At 30.7% G+C, this 23,644-nt stretch overlaps 1 protein-coding gene across 1 annotated transcript in view; it reads left to right on the top strand.

The window, feature by feature from the left end:
• Positions 1–22,953, top strand: part of LOC148303697 (uncharacterized) — a 34,021-nt gene extending 11,068 nt beyond the window's left edge. The window contains exons 12-24 of the mRNA XM_088269537.1: positions 1,981–2,204; positions 7,775–7,954; positions 9,259–9,407; positions 10,452–10,577; positions 12,964–13,099; positions 15,025–15,142; positions 15,961–16,156; positions 17,479–17,586; positions 18,369–18,516; positions 19,532–19,629; positions 20,094–20,191; positions 20,721–20,861; positions 22,642–22,953. Coding sequence (XP_088125663.1) covers positions 1,981–2,204; positions 7,775–7,954; positions 9,259–9,407; positions 10,452–10,577; positions 12,964–13,099; positions 15,025–15,142; positions 15,961–16,156; positions 17,479–17,586; positions 18,369–18,516; positions 19,532–19,629; positions 20,094–20,191; positions 20,721–20,861; positions 22,642–22,774 — 1,855 coding nt within the window. The 3' untranslated portion in view covers positions 22,775–22,953. The remainder of the gene's footprint in view (positions 1–1,980; positions 2,205–7,774; positions 7,955–9,258; positions 9,408–10,451; positions 10,578–12,963; positions 13,100–15,024; positions 15,143–15,960; positions 16,157–17,478; positions 17,587–18,368; positions 18,517–19,531; positions 19,630–20,093; positions 20,192–20,720; positions 20,862–22,641) is intronic.
• Positions 22,954–23,644: the final 691 nt, after the last annotated feature.

Below are 23,644 nucleotides of genomic sequence, written 5' to 3'. Positions count from 1 at the left end.
GCGTCGCATTTTCAGCATGAATATATGTACGAGTACCTACGTCACCCATTGGCACATTTTTAATCGTATTTTAAATTTTTTCCCAATTCTCACAAAATATCTTTAAAATGTGCCGGTAATTGTTTTTTTTTCATTCAATGCGTAAATCTGAATCTGAACTTATTATTTATTACATTTAAAGAGATATCAAAGTTATTACAAGCAATGTGTACAAGTTGGACTCACCGGAAAGAAAGGGTTAAACGTTGTTTTCTGCAGCGAGACGCAAGGGACAAAATAAAAAAAATAAAAAAAATAATAAGCTAGGGTTAAAACTATTATGTATCCATAGCTTTAACTGGGACAACATTTAAAGATGATAATACTAACTGAAAATTCAGACGGGCCTCGTTTAGTATATCAGGATATTAAAATTTATATACTGACCCTTTTATAGATATTGCTCACTCCTTTCAAGAACGTCATAAAAAAATCAACAATTTTAAGTTGAGCATGTTTTTGGAATGCCCAGAAAATGTACCATATCCTAGCAAACGAGGCATATTTTTAACTTAACGCTACAAGGCAAATAGTTTGGTTTTTGCATTTTGAAAAAAAAATAAAATTTAATATATTTTTTTAAATATGCAAAATATTTTTCAAATGGAGAAAAAACCTTCAGGTTTTACCTAAAAGATCTGTTGCACAGTAAATTGTTTTATAAGTGGCTTGATATTTATTTTAAATACATTGTATTGTATTTTTAAACTTTAAAACAGGTTCTCCTGAAAAATCAAGTTTTTTGATTTATGACGTTCTTGAAAGGAGTGAGCGATATGTCGCTTTCACACTCGCACAGCTTGCCCTTTTTGATGCACAATTGCGCACTTTGGCGTGCCCATATTTTGACACTTGCGCACACTTCCTTTCCATCTGTAATGAAAAAAGTCATTAATAGATAATATTATTTGAAAATAACTAGTGAAGACGATTTCGTCATTAGATTATTATCGCATTAATTGTTTAGATACTTTTTTTATAAAACTTCAAAAGATACAAAGAAAAATACAATATAAAAGATACAATGATATATATTACCAAAACAATAATAAATACAATATTAATACAAGAATAATAATAACAATAATAAAACAATATAAAAGATACAATGATATATATTACCATTTAACATAATGAATAGAAGTAAAATCGTAATCAAAACGCTCAAAATATCTACTACATACGGTGTAGTAAAATACTCCTATTAACCGATATTTGCACCTAATGGTGCGTAGAGTTCGTCCGCCTCCGTGGTGTAATGGTCAGCGTGTTTAACTACCGTGCTGGAGGTCCCGGGTTCGATTCCCAGGGGGGGAGGTGAAACTAAATATTAGTGATTTAACACTGTAATATTTATTTAATATTACCCTGGACTGGTTCCTGAAGCGCAAGGTTGGATGGTGGCAAGGTGATTAGTCTCTTTGGACAAGAGATATTTATTTTGAATTAGCCAAATGAGCTTGTGACTACACTTTTTCAAGCCCTTATCCACACCCCAATGATGCATAGGGCACTGCATCATATAACCGCAGTGTCATCTTGATCTTTAAACACACGAAGGAAAGGTGATCAGCCCTCCGCTTTAGGTACCAGTCTACCCTGGACTAATATTGAATAAATATAAGAGTGAAAAAAAAACTTATATTTATTTGACCCCCCCCTGAGAATATAACCCGGGACCTCCAGCATGATAGCCAAATGTGCTTGTCACTACACTCCGGAGGCAAATAAAAAAAAAACATGGAAATTTCGAAAATTTCGGTGGAATGTAGTCACAATCATTAATCGATTGAGAAAGGAATGACTCAAAACAGTTGTATAAATAATAAACCGACAATAATTTCTTATCAATTTGATTGTCTTGTGACATTGATGGTACAGTAAAAATTGTTTCGATAAACATTTTTTCGTAACGAGACATTTTTCCAATTCTCGCATTAGTATCCGTCGGAGAGTGCTGGTGGCCGCATTGTACACAGATTTGAATAATTATACCAGACAAATGGTTTTGCGAACTTCGCTGGCGTTGGCCATCGCGCTGGTCGTGTTTTCGGGGTGCACTTGCGATGTAGAAAATGAAGATTGGTGGAAACACATACAACTCTATCAAATTTACCCAAGATCTTTCAAAGACAGCGATGGAGACGGAATTGGAGACATTAATGGTATATAAATATTCATATCCTAGTCGGACCGAGTTTATTTTGATTGTCCAACATACGCAAGGTTGTAATATAACTGATATATTTTATTATTATTTATTAATTTTAAATTCTTTTTAAAATTTCACAAAACATTGTAATTTTTTAAACCCTCATCCGCATCCGATAGTGCATAGAGCACTGCGTCATATGAACACAGATGTTATCTTGATCGTTAACACATGAAGGAAAGGTGATCAGCCCTCCACTTCAGGTACCAGTCAGGATGATATTTAATAAATATGAGAGTGAAAAAATCACTTATACTTATTTGACCCCCCCTGAGAATCGAACCAGGGACCGCTTGAATATTGGTGGCTTGAATATTGGCTTCCAATGCTTCAAGAGTTGCTGGTTTGTCAGCATAAACCAATGACTTAACATAGTCCCGTAAAAAGTAATCTTTGGAATAAAAAAATCAGTCAGAATGGGTCGATAGCGCTCGCCATTCACCGTAACTGCAGTTCCTTCCTCACTTAGAAAGAAATAAGGACCGATGATGATACCAGCATGTAAACCAGTAAAATAGTAATAGTAGTAAAACAGTAAAATATAATGGATGTAATGGTCATTAGTCAATGGCTTGAGGATGTCTTCGCTTCATATACAGCAGTTTTGCTTACTGACGAAGTCATTTAACCAGAAATGAGCGTTATCACTAAAAATAATTTTTCGGTAAAAGCGCTCTATGAACTTGACGAAAAGTTTTATTTTTTTCATAGCAAATTTCCTCACTTTGAAATCAATGTTCTGGTGTTAAATGATCTATGATGAATTGCCAAACCTTACTGAACAGAAATGTTAACACAATTTGATATTCTCAACTGTCAAACCATAACAACAACCATCGAAACTTCTTATGCAGACAAAAAAACACACACATAAGATTTATTCATTTGAAATCAAACACAGATTTTTTGTCATTATGTAGCTATACAATTCTAAGTGAAACTGTCACTTAGAATTGGACCGTAGTCCATTTGATCTTCACATTCGTTTGATAATTCCCTAACAAGGCGAAACAATTGTCACAATATTATTTTTTAATGTGTTTTTGTTAGTAAAATTCAACACAGTAAACTTAAAAATCTGTGTTTAATTTAAAATGAATAATAATAATAATAAAACCCTTATCCGCACCCCAATGGTGCATAGGGCACTGCATCATATAAACGCAGTGTTATCTTGATAGTTTACACATGAAGGAAAGGTGATCAGCCCTCCGCTTCAGGTACCAGTCCAGGGTAATATTGAATAAATAATATAGTGAAAAAATCACTCATATTTATTCTTACCCCCCCTGGGAATCAAACCCGGGTCCTCCAGAACGGTAGCCGAGCGTGCTAACCATTACACTACGGAGGCGGACAAAAATGAATACATAAATTAAAATGGAGTTCTACAAATTAAACGCCAAATCTATAAATAAATACGATAATTTATATATTATCAAAATTTTAAAATTTGAACAATGCTTGCTAATTATAAACAATTATAAACAATCTACTTATATTTGATATTTAAACAATCGAAAACTTTAATATTTTTTTAAAGCGAATCATAATACAATAGAAATTGATTGTCGTGTAGAAAACAGTTTTTAAATTGATTGTGATATTTAATTATTAAAACGTGATTTGATTATCTAATAAGGTGATTTAATGCGGATTTTTAAAATGTTATTATCTTTGTTAAAACCCCGTTTCCGCTTCACACAATAAGTAATTAATAATCCTGGAAACTTTGAGATGCAAAATTCGATGAATTCGTGATAAAATTGTAATCCCACATAAATTTTAATCCCATTGTTGTTTATGAATTTCGTAATGTAAAATAAGATAAGGATAATTAAAAAAAATGCATTGTAAAAATAAAACCAAATTTTAACGACTGGATTTCTTTTTGGGACGTTTAGAAAGCACATTTGACGAAAATTAGTAAAGGAATCTTTAATCCCGTTTTTAAAAAAATGTTTGCTATAGCAAAATGAAAATTTGTTGATTAACAAATTGAAATTGTTATTGTTTATTTACCTTTAAAATAGGCTTAAAGTTTGCGTAATAATAAAACTTTATTTTTACATTGAGATAAAATAAGATAAAAGCAAAAAAAAAATACCTGCATTTTATTATAATCCCATATAAATTCCTTTGTTATGTAGGAATTTCTTAATTAAAAAAAAGATAATGATAAAAACGAATGCAAGTTACAACATTAAAACTAATTAATCTGGATGATTTAAAAAAAATTGAGTTAGAGCAAATGACAGTAAAGATGTGAAGTTAATTTAAATTCTGAAATACAGTACTTAAAAAGTCTCCCCATTAAAAGAAGGCAAAATTAATGTCGATAAATACTTTGACATTTTAATGATTCTTAGATTAATGCTTTTAAATATAAAATTTGTTTAATAATAATAAACCAATTATTTAAAAAAATTAAACACTTGTGTAATACCACTTGATGAGTTTAATTTCATTACACATGACTAGTTTCGAAAACTACAGAGGTTTTCACTCCTTATAAGTTACTACTTTTCACGTGTAGATGAAAACATGTGTAGATTTCAAAAACAGTCGTGTGTGCAGAAATAAAACTTATTTATTAGTATTACAAGCGTTTAATTAAAAAAAAATGAACACACCATTCCACAAAGTTATTGCCGAATTAATAAATAATAGAGTAACAAATTATTACATAAGTGGGTTTAAAAAAAAAATCGTTTTCTGACATTCGTGATATAGGAGGTTAAATAAATTATTGTTAGTTAAAAATGCACAATCAAAATGATCAACTTTGAGCGTGGCGTTTAAAATTATACTTATACAATATTTAAAGATTCTAATCGGTAATTTACTTGTCATAAATATTTCAATAATTGGGAAGGATACAGAAAATTTTATATTTATTTTAAAAGATAAGTGTTTTTTAAAACTGTGTCCTACTAAAAATATGGTAAATAGGTTATCGATGATTTAAAATCATCTATAATGAATTTTTAAAATTCCACTATTCATTTTGATAAAGTATATGTACCACCAAAGAAATATTACGATATATATCTCAACGGATACAGTATCTCAACTGAGATAAAATATTTATTTATTTTATTCGAAAGGAAGATGACGTTAGCCGTTATACACGTATATAAATTTGACGTTAGCCGTCAAATTCATATACGTGTATAACGTTCATTATTTAGCCCATTACAAAAGATCCATATTGCATTATTTTTTTTAATTAGAACTTTTTAAATTAGAATTGGCTAAAAGTTTAAATTATGTAAAATTTCGACGAATGAACATTGCTTTGCCATCAGTTGAGTATTAAAAAAAGAGAAATATTTGTGTTTTTATTATTTAAACAAATATTTCAATTTCATACTATTTCCGTGAGCCTAAGCAGCTCATTATTAGAAATAGGTATCAATTTGAAAAGCAGAAAGCTTTCTCAAATAAGTGAGATTTTTCCCACTATTATTATTTTGACTTCTATTTTGGAGAGGTAGCCAGAAATAACATTTCAATTTTAGATTCTTCTTATTTGAACAGAGATTATTTCAAAAAAAAATTCTCATGATCAGCATTTTTTAAAAATATTAAGCATTGCGTATATTTTTGTTACGGTCAACAGATGATGCTGCCATTGCAGTAACATACATACATATCAGCAAATCATAAACGTTATTCAATTCGTTAAGTTATAATTTATTGTGTAAACAAGCAATGACTTAACATTATCTTCAATGCATGCTATATTTTTACTTCGAAATATTTCGCTTTCATTTACATTTGCAATTTGCAATTCAAAATCTGCGAAATAATTTAAACTGAAAGAACAATGATTTTCAGGAACCTCTTAGCTTTTAGGAAATCATGTGTCGGGTTGTGGTCCCGTGGTTAGTGTCGCGGACTCTTCAAAGTCAGACTTTCTCGGTTCAAACCCACTCTACTACAATTTGATGCCTATTTCTAATAATGAACCGCTTAGGCACACAGAAAAAGAAAAAGAAAAGTTAATAATAAAAACACGTTATTTCTCTTTTCTTTAAAAATAAAAATAAGTAACCTACTTCTTTTCCTGTACGTTCATCGCAATATTAATCACAGATTTCTGTTTATTTTGTTTATAAGTTCTTTCTTTTGTTAATCCAGTTTTTTTTATTTATTTTTTATTTCAAAAATGGTGTTTTTTCGATGCAACAAAATTTCAGGACTTCGGAAAAATACGGAATCTAGAACACAGCAGTTTTTATGCGACGTTGCTTGAAAATATTGAATTGCATAATTCAATGCACATCAATGCTACTCTTCTTATCTGATATTTTATAAAACCCTTATCTCCACCCGATGGTGCATAGGGCACTGCATTATTTAAACGCAGTGTTATCTTGATCGTTTACACATGAAGGTAAGGTTATCAGCCCCTCGCTTCAGATACCAGTGCAGGGTAATATTGAATAAATATTAGAGTGAAAAACTCTTATATTTATTTAACCCCCCTTGGGAATCGATTCCGGTACCTCCAGTACGGTAGCCGATCATGCTGACCATTACATTACGGAGAAGTCTTACCTAATACGAGTGATTAAATATATAAACGTTTGTTTTTTTCTAAATCTTAAATTATATAAAGTGATTTACACGAGGTATTTTATACGTGATCCGTAAAAAACTTTTCTGTTACTGCAATGGCAGCATCATCTGTTGACCGTAACAAAAATATACGCAATGCTTAATTTTTTTTTTTTAAAAGTATATCGTATATCATATATTATAAAAGAATCTGACTTCATTATTTCTAAAAGTATCAGATACATTTTGGACATAAGTTATTTATTGTAAAAATACATACATTATTTACAACGTTTTGAGTATGTCCAAATACTTATGAATAAATCTAGATTATCTCCAACTAGGAGTTATTTAAAAAAATGATATCTCACAAAGATAAAGAAGATTATGGAGGTCTGGGCATTGACGGGCCTTACGACCGTCAAAGGCTGGTTTAAGTGATCACTTTTCACACGTGTAACATTCAATAATTCTACCCGTGATTAATAACCACACTACTTTACTTCTTGAAATTTTTAATTATATTGATTAATATTTTTTTTTAAAACTTCTTATTGGAGATAATCCAGATATGTGAATTACAAAGAATAATGCATACAACCTTTGTAATCTATGTATTTTAAGTATGTTTGTTGTTAAAATGTGAGAATCTTAAATGAGTCAACGGAAAATATAGTGTTTCGCAAATTACGCATATCAGTAAAATTAATCGGTTAGCTGGGGATGTTTTTATACTAAAAATAAATCTATAAAAGTTATAAAAATGCACATTTATAGCGTTTCTCGGATCGATCCAAAGTACGATTTGTACGATATTGCATTACTTGCGTAAGAATTTAGACACACAAAAATGTTGTATTTATATTTAAATCGCAGTATTTCTAGCATAGTAACCCCTAAAGTCCTGGTAGTTAGAAAAGGTTAATAATCTCTTGTAAACCTTGATGCATTTTTGTGTAGGAATCCGCTCCAAACTGGATCATCTCGTTAATATTGGAGTGAATGCAGCATGGCTGTCTCCCGTATTCCCTTCTCCTATGAAGGACTTTGGCTACGACATCGCCGACTATTACAACATATCATCTGAGTATGGAACCATCGAAGATCTGGAAAAACTGATTGCTGAAGCAAAGACTAAAAGTAAATAAATTCTGAGGGCTTGTTTAATATAAATATATAAATGAAAAAAAAGCTTTTTAAATCGAAACATTTATAAGTAAATTATGTTTAAACATATAAATGTGGAGGTCCGCACCAAAACGTTATATTTCCATTATAAATGATTTTAAGTTACCAGGAATTCTTACTTGTAAAATTGTTACGTTTTGGTGCGATTTAATGATTTCATATTGGTTTAACACAGGATTGGTCACGTCTTGTCGCAACTTCAATTAATATTTCGATAAAATACAGTATACAGAACAGATATGCATTTAAAAGATTTTTGGTGCAATATTGGAAATGTACTTTTTTTGAGGGACCTCCACAAATTCAATTATGAATTCATAAACATAATTAACTTTTTTTGCAGATACCCACCAAGCCACCTGTGTGTCTTGTCGGTGGAGTTCTTTTTACATAGGTTTAAAAAATCTATTTAAACATTATATACACACAAAAAAAGAAAAAAAAAATCAAACTATTTTATAAATTTCTTTACTCTTGATTAACTTTTTATTGTTAACCCATTATTTTATTTTGCCTTTGTTCCCTATTTTATTTTGACCTCTTTCCTTGCTCAGCAACAAATTATAAATGCTCGGTACTACAAATATATTGAAATATTCTACTCCTATATTTATTGTTGATTCTAGAGACCATCAACCCTTGCATTGGGAAGTATTTTATCGGCAAAGTGTGCTACTTATTAGTTTTTGTGATATTTAAAACTTTTTACTTTTTGCAACTTGGAAGGATAAAATTAAGAAAGGTGTTTCGAGAGAGTTTAGATATGTAGAACGATTGAGTGAGGAAAGAATGGTAATACAAATTGATGAAGCGAATATAGTTGTAAAAATAGGAAAGTGAAGACCGAGAAAAACTTGGAATGATCAGGTATGTCAAAAACTCGAAATCGGTCAGGCTATATACTTGAGAACATGTATGAATGTGGAAAATGCGAAGATTGTGTGCGAAGACAGATGGTGAGGCGTTTAGTTGTGTCTACCTACCCTTGCGGAGAAGCGGCGTGATGGTAAGTTAGTTCGTTAGTTAGTAACTTGTTACAAGTGTAATACATTAACAATGTAAACATTTAAAAAACATTGATTTAATTAAAACTGAATATTTGTTGGGATGTATTTTGTATATTAAACGCATTGTTAACTTTGTGGTATGGGAATATAACACTCTCCTTATCATTCATCATTCATTCATTGTGTTATTCCACAAGTAGTATTACACAAAGCGAACGATGACTGATAAGAATAGTGTTATTTGTTTAGATATTCGAATCTTGCTGGATTTCGTCCCCAATCATACTTCTGATGAATGCGAATGGTTTAAGAAATCTGTGATGAGGGAACCTGGATTCGAGAACTTCTATATGTGGCATGATGGACGGGATAACGGTACAAGCCCACCGAGCAACTGGGTGAGTACCTACACACGATCGAAGTAAAAAAATAACAAATACGAGTTTTTTTTATCATATATATAATTTTAAAAATCATTTAATTCTTTAAGGTAATAAATACATTATTGACATATACAATACTATAGAAAGATGCTTTAATTTTCGCGAATAGTATTTGTCTAGTATACTGCAGCTGACTGGTTCACAAATGTCAAATTTAATTGACGTACGACGATATTTTCCAAAATTGACCCTCTTGGGAATTGAATCCGGGACCTTCAGCGTGGTATCTTGGCGTACTAACCACTGAATTGTGAAGGCGGACATATGTATATATGTTAACGTTTGTAAATGGATATACGTATTTTTTAATTGAAATTTTGACTTTTAAATGACACCATTTCTTAAAATCAAGTGTGAAATCGAAGCATTCAGCATCATTATCAAACACAGTGATAATAATCCTGAATGCAGCACATTTTACGATAATATCGTACAAGGATGTGATATTTTTTATTAAAAATTGATGTTAAAACCATTTGAGGATTAATTTAGTAGCAAATATTTATGATTTTATTAAGCTTACTTAATAAATATTTTAGTTTTAATTAAAATAAATTTGTCAAATCTGTGTAAATCATCAAATGTGTAAATTGTAATCAAGGCAATAAAAAATGATATATGCAATATGAAACTCTTTGCTTATTTTTTTTTTTAAATAATCATCTTATTCTTCTTCATGTATCCTGCCTGGTCCCCTAGACGTTGACGATCACTTGGGAGAAACTTGTCTGTCCTGGGCAGCACGAAACAGTTCATCCACACCTCTCATCCTGGTCTACTCTCAAATGTTCCGAAACCAGGAAAACTGCCTTATTTCAACCCCTTTGGGACCCTCAAACTACCCTTTTAAGACCAGTTGTAGCATGGCACACTCTTCACCTCTCATTATGTGATAATCTACACTACGCTAATGCATGGAACTCGAGAGCACTAAGGAAATTATGACGAATAATTGATATTGAGAGTTATAACTGTTAAATAATTTGTAGTTTATTTCAGATTTCCGTTTTTCGAGGTCCGGCATGGACTTATCACCCAGTCAGGGGACAATGGTACCTTCACCAGTTCCTCAAGGAACAACCTGATCTCAACTTTAGGGATCCTAACGTGATTAGAGAAATGAATGTAAGCAAAAAATATTATTTACAATCTTGAACAATTTTTTTAGTTTATTCGGTGAATTAAAAAAATAATTTAATGTATATTTGAATAACTTACTTTGTGATTTTGCATTTTATAACTTAAATAAATATTTTTTTACAACATCGCGGTTTCAAGGAAAAAGGCTTCATCATTAAGACTGATTAAAACTAAACCCTATCTACTTAAAAAAAAATTCAAACATTTGGTTATTGGAGGGCAAATCACAAAGTTAGTTATTTGAACATAAATTTTACTATCTAAGAAAATACTTCTTATAAACAAAAAATATACCAATATTTCTACTTAATACAGACTTTTATCATGAAACACACATTTTTATAAAACAATAGGCACTTGAGATTCTTACCCAAGTCCTTTAGACCACAAAATGTTTAAATTTTTTGATAATGTTTAGTATACTCGATTTTTTTTGCCTCGTAATCGAATGACGTAACAACTACTTAATATAAGATATATTAGATTGAATAACAATATTAGTATTAGTGAAGTAAGTTTTTTTGTTCAAAATATCGGCGTTTTTTATAAATCAAATAAATAATGGTTGAATTATGAAGATGATAACATAGGTAATAAATCTTTACTTGCAAACAAAAATATTGACACGAAATCAATTAATATGTTTAAATATCTCAGGTTTAAAACACAATTCTTGAATGTTAAACGTTTAAGAATTACATCTTATTTGTTGAATTATGACTTGATGTCATAATTCAATAAATCAGAGTAAAAATATTCTACAGTAGACATCCAGTTGATACAAACATAACTAATTGTTCTTTAAAATTTATTAATTCATCATTTTCAACGAAAAATAATCTTTATATCGACTAGATGTCTACTGTAGAACATTTTTACCCTGATTTGTTGAATCATGACATCAAATTATAATCCTTTAATTCTGGCATTACGTTTTAAATATATCGTAGTCGTACAGGAAAAAGTGACCAACTAACAAAACGCAAAATGTTCAGGAGGGCCATTTAAGTCACTTTTGCTAGGCAAGAATATAAACATCAATGCAGTTAGTCATTTTTAACAAGTCAATATATTATACTTCTAAGTTTAAAATTCTCCTTTCGGATTCTTCAGCGCAATATTGAGCTAGTAAGATATGAAATAGTCAATGACCATGTTTTTGTAAAAAAATGCACTTGGTCACGTTCTCCTGTATGACTACGATATTAGCATATTCAATGATTTCGTGAGAATATACGGTAAATGCTATTGTTATGCAAACGTCAATAGAGATATCATTGTCATTCTGCTACCGTTGAAAAAATACATTGGAAATGTTCGAATTGTATGTACAACATACTATGAAAAATGTTTTTAAATACAGATACATGAGTTTTTTTTTAAAAGTTTAATAATAAAATAGTTCAATGAAGCCATATTGTTTTTTCATTAGAATGAAGTGATAAGACGAACATTTATTGTGATAGTAAAAAGAAAAGAGAAATTTCAATATCATATCCTATTTAGAAGATATGAGGAATAACGTGAATTAAAACCGTTTCCACTCTAATCTTCTCTTAATGCTTATTAAATTAAATCAATTTGCAAATTTAACCCGGCATACACTAAACGAGCGAACGGGAACTAGAATTGACATACTAACTATCTACATAAATAAATCTACACTTGAAATGAAAACTCATCTAGCATCGTATCGTCAAAAATTAAGGGCGAAATTCAACACACATTATTTTAATTGATCGACATACGAGTACATTTTGTTTTAGGTACATATATATATATATATATGTATAGCTTTATGAAGAGCTTAAAATTTAAATAAATTTGTAATTGATATTCTTTTTCTTCTTCTTCTCCATGAGCCCTCTATCCTCCACTGCTGGACATAGGCCTCTTCCGTATCTTTCCATTTCCTTCGGTCGGTTGCTGCATGCAGCCAGTTTCTCCCCCAATAGCGACCATGTCATTGGACCATCTCTTTAGGGTCTTCCGACGACTCTTTTGTTCTCCCAAGGTCTCCATCTTGAAATTTTGGGGTGCATCTTGGGGGGTCGTGTCTTGCAATATGTCCTGCCCATTGCCATTTGAGTGTTGCCACGCGATCCATGATATCCTTTATTTTACCTCTGTTCCTGGTGTCTTCATTTTTATTTCATTCATTAGGCTTAACACCAAACATGGATCTTTCCATGGATCGCTTTATGCATTGAATTTCTCCGCATTTCTCTTTGCTAGAGCCTCTAGTCTCTAGCGCATATGTGTTCATTGCAGTATTAAGGATTCGTACGATTTTTGTTTTTCAGACAGTGCGGAATATCCTTATGATTATTTATTATTTAGTTCATTGTTTTGGTGTCATTTAAATTTACAGAATGTCCTCAAGTTTTGGCTGGCAAAGGGAGTGGCTGGATTCCGAGTGGACGCTATTCCTCATTTGGTCGAAGTCGATGTAGACGTTAATGGTCAATATCCTGATGAACCCTTATCGGGAGATACAGATGATGAAGGTATTCTTATTAGTGAATGTAAATTTATAAAGTAAAATTAATTTAATAACTACCGATTTCATTACCTTGACAGCATGCAGTACGTGATGAATATAACGATGCATTATTGTAATGCAGAAATTTATACTTCAATGGAAGGAAGATAGATCAGGAAATAAAAATGTACATTATGAACAGTGAAAGTTTTTGAGAAGTGAATGATTTCTTTATTAAACAACTAACTAACTAACCTTTCTTCTAAAAAACGTTTGTTTTTGCGATTATTACCTTTTATCTACAAAATATAATTAACAAAACGTTTTGTTTATGATAAATATATTCGGAAAATGTCCTTTCTATACCTCTACATTTCGACGTGCCCTACGTAAAGTGCTTTAACTACATTTTTGTCAATTTTGAGATATTTGGTAAATGTTATCAACTGACCGTTATCAGCAAATATAAACAAAAAAATGTAAATATAATAAATTACGCCTAGTTTTCAGGCGTAAAAGACGCTTTCTACATATGTACATCGAATTTTCAAATGGACTGAACTCCTAAAATGCTAACTACTTAATTTTGACAAAACATAAAGTTTTAAAACGATTAAATACATTATATTATCGTGTTTTTGAATGTTTAATACTAGTTTAGAATTTCAGATAAAACCGTTAATTAAAAAAAAGAACGTTAAAAAAAATCTTCTAAGCTCTCTCCTGTAAAGTAACGGATTTGCAAATAGAGTACTTTACGTAGGGACCGACGAATTATGCAAACATTATCTGTTTTTTGGGCACGTTCTTTGACATGGGATAGTTTTCTGTCGAAATATTAGAAAACGGCATTCAGATCTGCAATATACTATAGACAGGCGCCATGGCGTAGTTAAATTAATGCCCCCGCAAATTTACAATTTACAATTGATTTACGTGTGTTTTAGATGTATATATCTACCTACCCTATTTTTACTGTTCAACCTGCATGTAAACCTCAAAATATTCGCTTTTCGGAGTAGTCCTGAAAGAAATGAAGAAATTATACGAAAACCAAACAAAAAAAACAATGAAAGTGTAAAATATTTTCAAAATATACCTTCTTTATTGTTAAATTAGGATACCTGCAGATAAGCCTTTAATAAATGAGGCTTTGGGGTCGATTCCTTTAAAGAAATAAAAAAAAAACTATTCTCTTAAATATTGATTTTAAGATAGTATTATAAAAAGTCGAATTAATCGGTCTGGGTGACCAAATGAACATATGATATCGTTAAATTTCAAGATGACAAGTCTATAAAATATAAATATAATAACTGTTGTTAAATAATTCAATAACTATGTTTCCCGGATTGATGAATTTGCTCTTCAACAATTTACAAATGTCCTCAAAAATCAAATCAGAACGAGAAATGTCAAGAAATACAAATTTATCAGTTACTTTAATCATTGCCTTAAGTATGGTAACCTTGACAGGATACTGCAGACTGAGGAAACACATGTCGAAAAGTGGACTACATGATTCCCTAGTCTGCAGATTTATATGGAGGATAACGAAACACCAATCCACATTCTCTATTACTGTGACGCACACGCTCGCAAATGAAGTCACATCCTTGGAGAACCACTACAAGACTCAGAGAAGGTGAAGCTCATACCACCAAGACAGGTCGTGAGTTACAAGACTCAAGTAGGTCTTGAGAGTGAGCTATGATAAAGGGAGATGTCACAATAAAACTAATATGGTCGCAGTGACATAAGGGATGCAAGATCCCTTGACACTATATTTTTAAAAAAATGGCCCACCAACAGAAATTTAATAATTTTTCTTTGCTATCGACTATAGGTTGTAGGTATTATAACAGATTGTTATGTTGACTGTAGGTATTGTGACAGATTTTCATGACGACTGTAGAAATTATGACAGATTTTGAAATATTTTTTTGACAGAGAGTTACGGATACTTGAATCACATTTACACAAGGGAAAGAGAAGAAACATATGAAACTGTTTTCCAGTGGAGGGCAACCCTTGACGAGGTCACACAAGCTACACAGTCAGAAACCAGGTAGCACTTTAACTCATATAATAATTTTATATATGAAAATAACAGTAATTGATAAAACTATTCAAATAAACTAAAACAAAATTGGTTACTATTAAGTTGATGAGGATAAAAAAATATACAAATAAATAAGTTTGACAGTTTTGCTTCCCAAATTAGTGGGCAGTATGAAAATACAAATATTTTGCATACGTTGCCAGACTCATTGCTAAAAAGTAATACTTTTCAACAAATCAAAAACATACCAGTGCAGTAATACTAATCAATTCAGCTATTTATATATAGAGCAGATAGTGATTGTACATAAGTAAAACGAAAAAAGATGAATTTCAATTAATCGTATTATGAATAAAAATAATATTTAAACATTATATTTTAATAAAAATCTGAAAAGTGAAATTGATGAAAACAAGGATGGCAAAGAAAGGAGTATCAAGTATGGAGTTAAAAGAGTGTGGTAAAAAAAACATTTTTTAAAAATAAGGATTGTCAATAGTTTTGAATATGACTCAAATTATAACTTGTATACCTTAAGTATATATATATATATATATATATATATATATATATATATATATATATATATATATATATATATATATATATATATATATATATATATATATATATATATATATATATATATATATATATATATATATATATATATTTACATAATATAAAACTTTCTTGTTGTTTTTGATAAAAATATATGTTGAAATACCTTTAACAGGCATTACCAACGACATAAAAGCGATTGCAAAAAAATATATTCAGGGTGACTATTGTCATTGTGTATTTGATAAAGTTTATTATTTCAGGGTTTTGTTGATGGAAGCCATGAGCGATGTCGAATTAGTTATGAAATATTATGGTAACGATACACACGAAGGAGCGCACTTTCCTTTCAACTTCAATTTGGCTTTCCTCAATAAGGACGCTAATGCCAGAGTGCTGAAGAGCAATATAGAGGGGTGGTTTAATGCGTTGCCTAATGGGAGAGTGACAAACTGGGTGGTAAGCCAACATGATGAAATATTCACGTGATACATGTTAAATCATTAAACTAATTAAAAAATGATGTATGATTTATGAAGTTAACAAGTATCGAGGTGGATTTATAATTGTAAAATAATTTATGCAAAATATGTGTTTGACCAATAGCCATTTATGGGATTGAGGCAAGAGCAGATACTTCTAGAACAAAATCTCGACTCTGAACCTCCGAGATGAAAACTCTCTGATCTATATCCCGAAACATCATTGCATGACCGCGTAAAAATATGCAGTGTCATATTTGAAAACAATTTTTTTGTTCATAATAATTTTAGGGGCATATTAAGAAATATTTTTTTTAAACTAAGGGTGCATTTCTTTAGCTTTTTATTTGTGATTATGTAAATGATACAGTAAATTAGTAAATAAATGTGAAAGACGGAGGATATCGTGAGGTGGGGAGGACTACGAAGCGATACTGGAATGAGTACGTAAACAGAATGTCAGAAGATAGAGTTCAACGTATCGCCCTTCAAGGAAACCCTGAAGGACGCAGACTCCCAGGCAGACCTCCAAAAAGGTGGAAAGATAGCTGGGAGACAACATTCCAAGAGCGACAGGCGGAGACAAACAGATCTTTAGGATCTACTAAAATAAGAAGAAGATAAAATAAATATTTAAACTTCTTGGGCAGGCGCTGACTGCGAAAGTATCGTCACGGGTCCCGTTTATTACAAAATGAATAAAAGAAATACTTATTAACAATTAGCTCTACCCAGATAAGTGTTCCTGTGGCTTAGTCTGGTTAGATGGAAAAAAAAATTAAAAGCGAAAAAATAAATCACAATGCTTATATAAACTAATGAAAATATTAAATATCATTATAATTATATAAAGCATTTACCTACATTGTAGTCAGTAATTTTTTTTTTTTGTTTTAGTTTTGCAAAAATGTTTGTAATGTTGGTATATAACCAGTTACCGAGATTTTCGTCTACCGGTTACGAGACGTACCCATCTTTTCGTCACGAGCATCACTACAACAGCGTGCAAACAATACTACACGTCACTACTACACCATACACATATCAGGTGTTTGAATAGTGCTCGTATTAGAATTGTTTGCGTGCTGTTGTGGTGATTGTCCTGACGAAGAGACGGGTACGTCGTCTCGAAACCGGAAGACAAACATCTCGGTGTGTAGTCATATATATATTGACATTACTAACATTTTGGAAAAATAAATAAAAAGGAAAAATTATAAATCTATATCACGAAAATGCAATTGAAAACACTGAAAATGCAGAAACATTGTTGGTGACCACACGCTCGGTTTTTTTCAGGTTGGAAATCACGATCAACCACGAACAGCATCACGATTTGGTCCTGAAAGATCCGATGGGATAATTATGATTTCTATGTTACTTCCGGGTGTTGCGGTAACATACAATGTAAGTTTATTTATTTATTTTTATTTCATCATACGTGTAATAAAAAAAATACATACCATAATGTGGCCTGACCAAATTTTCCTGTGCTAAAGGCACATTTAAAAAAGATGATTATTTATTTAATTAATTGATTCGGAAGTCAGTTTGTGGTAAAATCTTTCCATTTTTAATTAATGTTTTACTCAGTAAATACCACTATTTCTTAAAATCTACTGTGACACGTGTTTCGATGCATTTCACATCAAACATCATACGGTGTTTGAAAATGATGCAGAATGCATCGAAACACGTGTCACAGTAGATTTTAAGGTATAGTGGTATTTACTAAGTAAAACATTAATAAATGATTGTTTAACTAACTAACTAACTAACCATCACGCCGCTTCACCGCAGGGGTAGGCAGAGAGAATCGAACGCCACACCACTCTGTCTTTGTAAACATTCTTCGCCTCTTCTACATTCATGCATGTCCTCATACATACCCAACGATTATAACGACTCCTGACCCGGCCGCTTTCAAGTATTTGACATACCTGATTATTTATGCCTTAGTTTGTATTTAGACCTGATGATGGAAGCATAGCTTCCGAAACAAGTCGTTATAATAAAACTCAAGTAGTAAAAATAAATGTTTTTCTTGAATATTGATGAGTAAAGAATGTTTGCAAAAATACAGTGGTATGGCGTTCTATTCGGCGACATAATGATACATTAGTTAGTTAGATATGACTGTATTAAAAAAAAAGTGTCAGCTTCATCAGCCATTAAACGATAACTTACAGGGAGAGGAAATCGCCATGACAAACTTTTATCTGAGCTGGAATGATACAGTGGATCCCTCAGGATGTAACGCAGGAATCGAGTTATTCAACACGACATCCAGAGATCCAGCCAGGACTCCTTTCCAGTGGGACAGCACAAAAAATGCAGGTATATCAACCTCAATCACATACATTTTTTATTAATCATTATGTACTAACTAACTAACTTACTAACTAACCATCACGCCGCTTCCACGTTCATGCATCTCCTCATACATCCCCGCCGATTATTACGACTCCTAACCTGACCACTTTCAAGTATTTGGTATACCTGATCGTACCATGTTTCTCTCGGTCTTCCTCTGCTCCTTTTTCCAATTACTTAAAAAAATTGTTTTACTGTTCTTTCCTCACTCATTCGTTCTACATGTTCAAACCATCTCAACACACCATTCTTAATTTTATCGATAATGCTTATCTCAGCTTTGCATTCCTTCCTTATTTCACTATTCGAACATCTATCATACATCGTTTTGTCACACATTCTTCTGAGAGATCGCATTTCGACTGCATTCAGTCTACTTTTATCCTTCTCATTATGATCATTATTAATTCTGGGTTAAAAATATGGGTTTAATAACTATTTCAACTTAAGATTAAACATCTTCGTATTTTGAGAAGACGAAGATGATGTCTAGGGTTTACAATCTAGAATTCGGCTGACTTTAATGATCACTTTATAAACTTGTGTACCGTTCACTATTTGCCACTGAACATCCATATTCAGTTAATTTTTGTAACTTGTGTATATATGCAATATTGTCTTGGAGCCCTTTAGACTACTAGTAATTTACCTTTAGACTAATAGTAATAACTAGTAATAAATTACTAGTAATTAGTCGCATATCTAGAAGAAGAGATTCTCTAGTGTATAAAGTGATCACTTAAACCAGCCGAATGTCAGGTCGTAAGCCGTGGGATTCGGAGACTTCTTCATTCATAAAAAAAAACGAAAGATCTTTCATTTTAAGTTGAGACACCAATAATGCCCATGTTTTCAATCTGCGTGCAAACTGATTTGAATGAATTGTTTTATTTTCAACACAGTCCACAAAAAAGGTAGAGAAATATTATCATAATTTAAACTTATACAGGATGATTCAAAAGCTTTATTTACCTTTTAGGTTTTTCCGCGAGCGATAAAACTTGGTTGCCTGTGGCTGATAATTATCTAGAATTGAATTTATTACAGCAAACAAGAGATGCTCGAAGTGCGTATAAGGTAGGAATTAAAAAAATATTTTTATTTAATATCTCAACATGTGTAGATGCAAAATTAATAATTACCTTCGCTTTCTAACTTTAACATTCACCAACCCATGATTGACAATCACAATACTCAAATTTCAAAAGTTATATATGTGCTTCAATTGACACATTTTTCACGCTAGTTTTCTGCATCATATATGGTTAAGACAAGCAGTTTAAAAAAATCCACTTCAATTATCATTTATTTAATGGCAGGGACCTTAACGAAATGTATGTACGATTTTTCTCGAATTATTTTATATACTAGGAGACGTCTATAAATATCGTTATGATTTTTTTATTTTACTTATAACTCCATGACTTGTACCTACATTATAACTTTATGACCTCTTTTTTTCAAATATATTTTTTTAAAGTGTGTCTAGTTCCATTGATTAATAAACCTGCATATATTAGCACAGAAATATAATTTTTCAGTTCTATCAATCCATGTCAGCCCTGAGGAAAACTGAAGTGTTTAAGCACGGAGATTTGAATGTGACAGCCCTGAATGATGATATTCTTATGTTCACCAGGTATTTTTATATTTCACGCAAACCAATTCGAGTATTTTTTTTTACATTTTGTAAAAAAAACTTGTCGCATTTGAGAGATGTGAGTTATTAAACACATATTAACTCATTAATTAACTATTCGTACTACAATTTTAGTTAACATAACAAATTTTTACCCTCTAATTTATTTGTATTTATGTCATAATTTCATGGTTAATGCATTCATTTATATATATTTAAAAAATACAAATGCGTGCATGGGTCTGCAAAATACACCATGCTACTTTTGGATTTGTAAAACAAATAAAAAAAAATCGTTAAGAAAGTAAGTATTAAGATAAAAGTAAAAAATAAGTTAAACACATTTTATGATAAAAGTAAAAACATGAAATCGAATGAGTTAGAAATCATCAGTTTACAAAAATATGTATATCTTCAAGAAATTTATTTATATAGGTTTCAAGATAAGTTTATGAAATGTAATGTGTATGCTTTATATCATCTATACTCGTACATGAGTAAAAATGAATTAGTTTTATATTTCTTTTAGGAAAACACAAGATGATATTGGAATCGTAGTCGTGAACACAGGTAATAAGATATATTCTGCATTTGATCTGAACCAAGATATAAATGACGTGACAAATGTGAAAGTGCTTGCTTCAAACGTTGCATCGTCGAAAAGACCTGAGTAAGTAAAATATTTTTCAGAAAATGTGTACTTAATTTTTTATTTAAGGGGTCAAAACAAGAGATGGAATTATAAAAATATTTGTATTCTAATATTCATCCCCTTTAATTTATTATATAAAGAAATTAATTTATTCAACCCGTCACTCTGTTCTTAATTTGTGAAAAATACAATATATTTAACATATTATTGTTTTTTGGATAAAAGTCACCATGTACTAAACTATCTTTAAATTAGAAAATAACTATGTTTATAACATACTGAGGGATGAAAATGCATTAAAAAAACTGCATTGTTTGTTGCTAAAATAAGATTTTGTTTGGTTTATAAAATCAGCGATGCATTTGCAAAATTAATTAATGAAGCATTTCTTACAATAAAATATGTTTGACGCACGAAATCATGTTTTATAAATCAATTTCCAATCATCAGGTTATTTGCTGATTTATTATTTTTATTTTCTTCTGAAAAAATGAAAACTTACTCTTGTATAGAAAGAGTTGTCAAAACATTTTCAAATAACATTATTTAATGATTTGCTTAATAAATCTTGTGGGATAACATGTTGTTTTAAATATAATAATAAAACACCTGAGGAAGACCACATTTAAGTTTATTAATGTAAATACAACTAGTCTTTAGAAATACAGATGTTCTCGTCAACACAATTACGAATACAAATTTTTATTTTCACAGGAATTGTGTATTTATAAATAAAAAGCCTTTTATTGGGATATTGTTTGGGCTCATGTCTGCTATCTCAGATTTTTTTTGATAAATGTATATTGGATTTTTTGTATGTTTTTTGGAATATATACGGAAAAAATATTTTTATGCATATTTTTTTAACTTCTTACGTTTCAAAAACTTTTTTTTTTCAAAAAAATTTAATTATTTCGAAGAAAAACTTATTTTTTCAATGCAAAAAGGTGTTTTAATAATAAAACTACTAAATTTACGTAAAATGTAACCTGGATTTAGGGAAATTAAAGTTGCGACATAGCGAATGCTGGGCCTTAACGTGCCTGCTAATCGAAGGATCGCTTGCCTTCAATTGTTGATGTCTCAGAATAACAGTACTCTGAAATATACGCTAAAGTTATTTCGTAACTTGCCCTAGACACTGAGCAATTGCACCAAACAATCAAGCTTGAACAAAGTCAAGCTCTCTGGACAACTCAACCAATAAAGCTCTCTTAGGTGTTCTGAGATGTGTGAATAGTAGTTATCAATTGTTTGACGCGCCATTAAAAAATGATATTTTACATCTTGGTATAAAATGACATATCGCTCACTCCTTTCAACGTCATATATCAAAAAACTTGAATTTTCAGGAGATCGTTTTTAATGTCTAAAAATATAATGAAATGGTTTAAAAAAATATCAAGCCACTTTTTGAACTTTTTACTGTGCAACAGACCTTTTTAGGTAAAACCTGAATATTTTTTGTCTATTTGAAAAATATTTAGTTTATTTAAAATAAAAAATTAGACATTACCTTTTCTTCAAAATGTAAAAACAACACTTTCTGCCCTGTAGCGGGTAAATATTAAGTTAAAAATATGCCGCTTTTGCTGGGATATAGTACATTTTCTGGGCATTCTGAAAACATGCACAACTGAAAATTGACGATTATTGAAATATGTTTGACGTTGTTGAAATGAGTGAGCGATATCTAGTTTTGAATGTTGTAAATTTGATAATATTCTCATATTTATATCATAAATAACTATTAAGACTTCTTTTTGAATAGTTTTTTTTTTTTATATTTTTATTACAGTGAAATTTACGGTGCCTCAGATTTTAATTTGGTTCCTTACGAAGCTGTAGTACTCACTAATGGAGTTAGCCGCACTTTACCGACTTTCCTGGCTATGGGAGTTGCCATTTTTACTTTGATGTTCAAGATGTGATTAAAATGTATGTTAATATAATAAAATAATTTTCTTGTAATAATTGATATAAATGTATGTTTGTATTAAAAACACATGTATCGTGATGCAAACATAATGAATTAATATATATATTTTTTAATGACTTAACATGATGGTACATTATTATAAAATAAAATAAAATTTTCCACAAAATTCAACATTGCATTTTTTATTTGATTATAAGTATTTTTTTGTAGAAATAGTAATATCATCATATATCTCAATATCAAGTCTTTGGTGTACTTTGCAAACCTCTAAGGTTTATATGGCATATAAATAATTTCTTTGATTAATGTTATCTGTATAAAACACCGCTTATCTGTATTAAAAGCGTTTTTATTTTAACAATAAAATATAAATCTGTGATTTCCTATTCCGAAGAATGGAGAAATTTATGGAAAAGGTTCTTTGGGAAAAAATAATCTCCAACTACAGTTGTCAACAGTAAAGACACGTTCTCCAAATAAAGTACACTGAAAGCGACCTGGTAAAATCACTTTACTCATAACAATTGCAACGATCGAAGCGTAAGATGCCAGAATTACAGTATTTTAATATTTATACATATAAGCTACTGAGTAAATTTATTGAGTGATATATATTTAGACATAGAAATGATATCTCAGCAAAGAAAAAGTCCTCATAGTGGTCATCTGGTGTTATTAGAGGTCCTAGAGGTCCTGGGATCCGTGCTAGAGGTCCTGGGATCAATGCTTAGGGGTCTTAATAAATATAAGCGATTTCTTACTCTTATTTATTTAATATTATCCTGGACTGTTATACCTGAAACGCTGAGCAGATCATCTTTCTGTCGTGTCTTAAACGATCAAGATAACACTGCTTATAAAC

The sequence above is a fragment of the Brachycentrus maculatus genome, unplaced genomic scaffold (assembly GCF_059751285.1).
Source record: "Brachycentrus maculatus isolate JH-2025_06_01 unplaced genomic scaffold, ASM5975128v1 h1tg000356l, whole genome shotgun sequence".
Taxonomy (NCBI): Eukaryota; Metazoa; Arthropoda; class Insecta; order Trichoptera; family Brachycentridae; genus Brachycentrus; species Brachycentrus maculatus.
The sequence above is the reverse complement of the archived record's forward strand: the minus strand, read 5'-3'. Positions and strand labels throughout refer to the sequence as shown.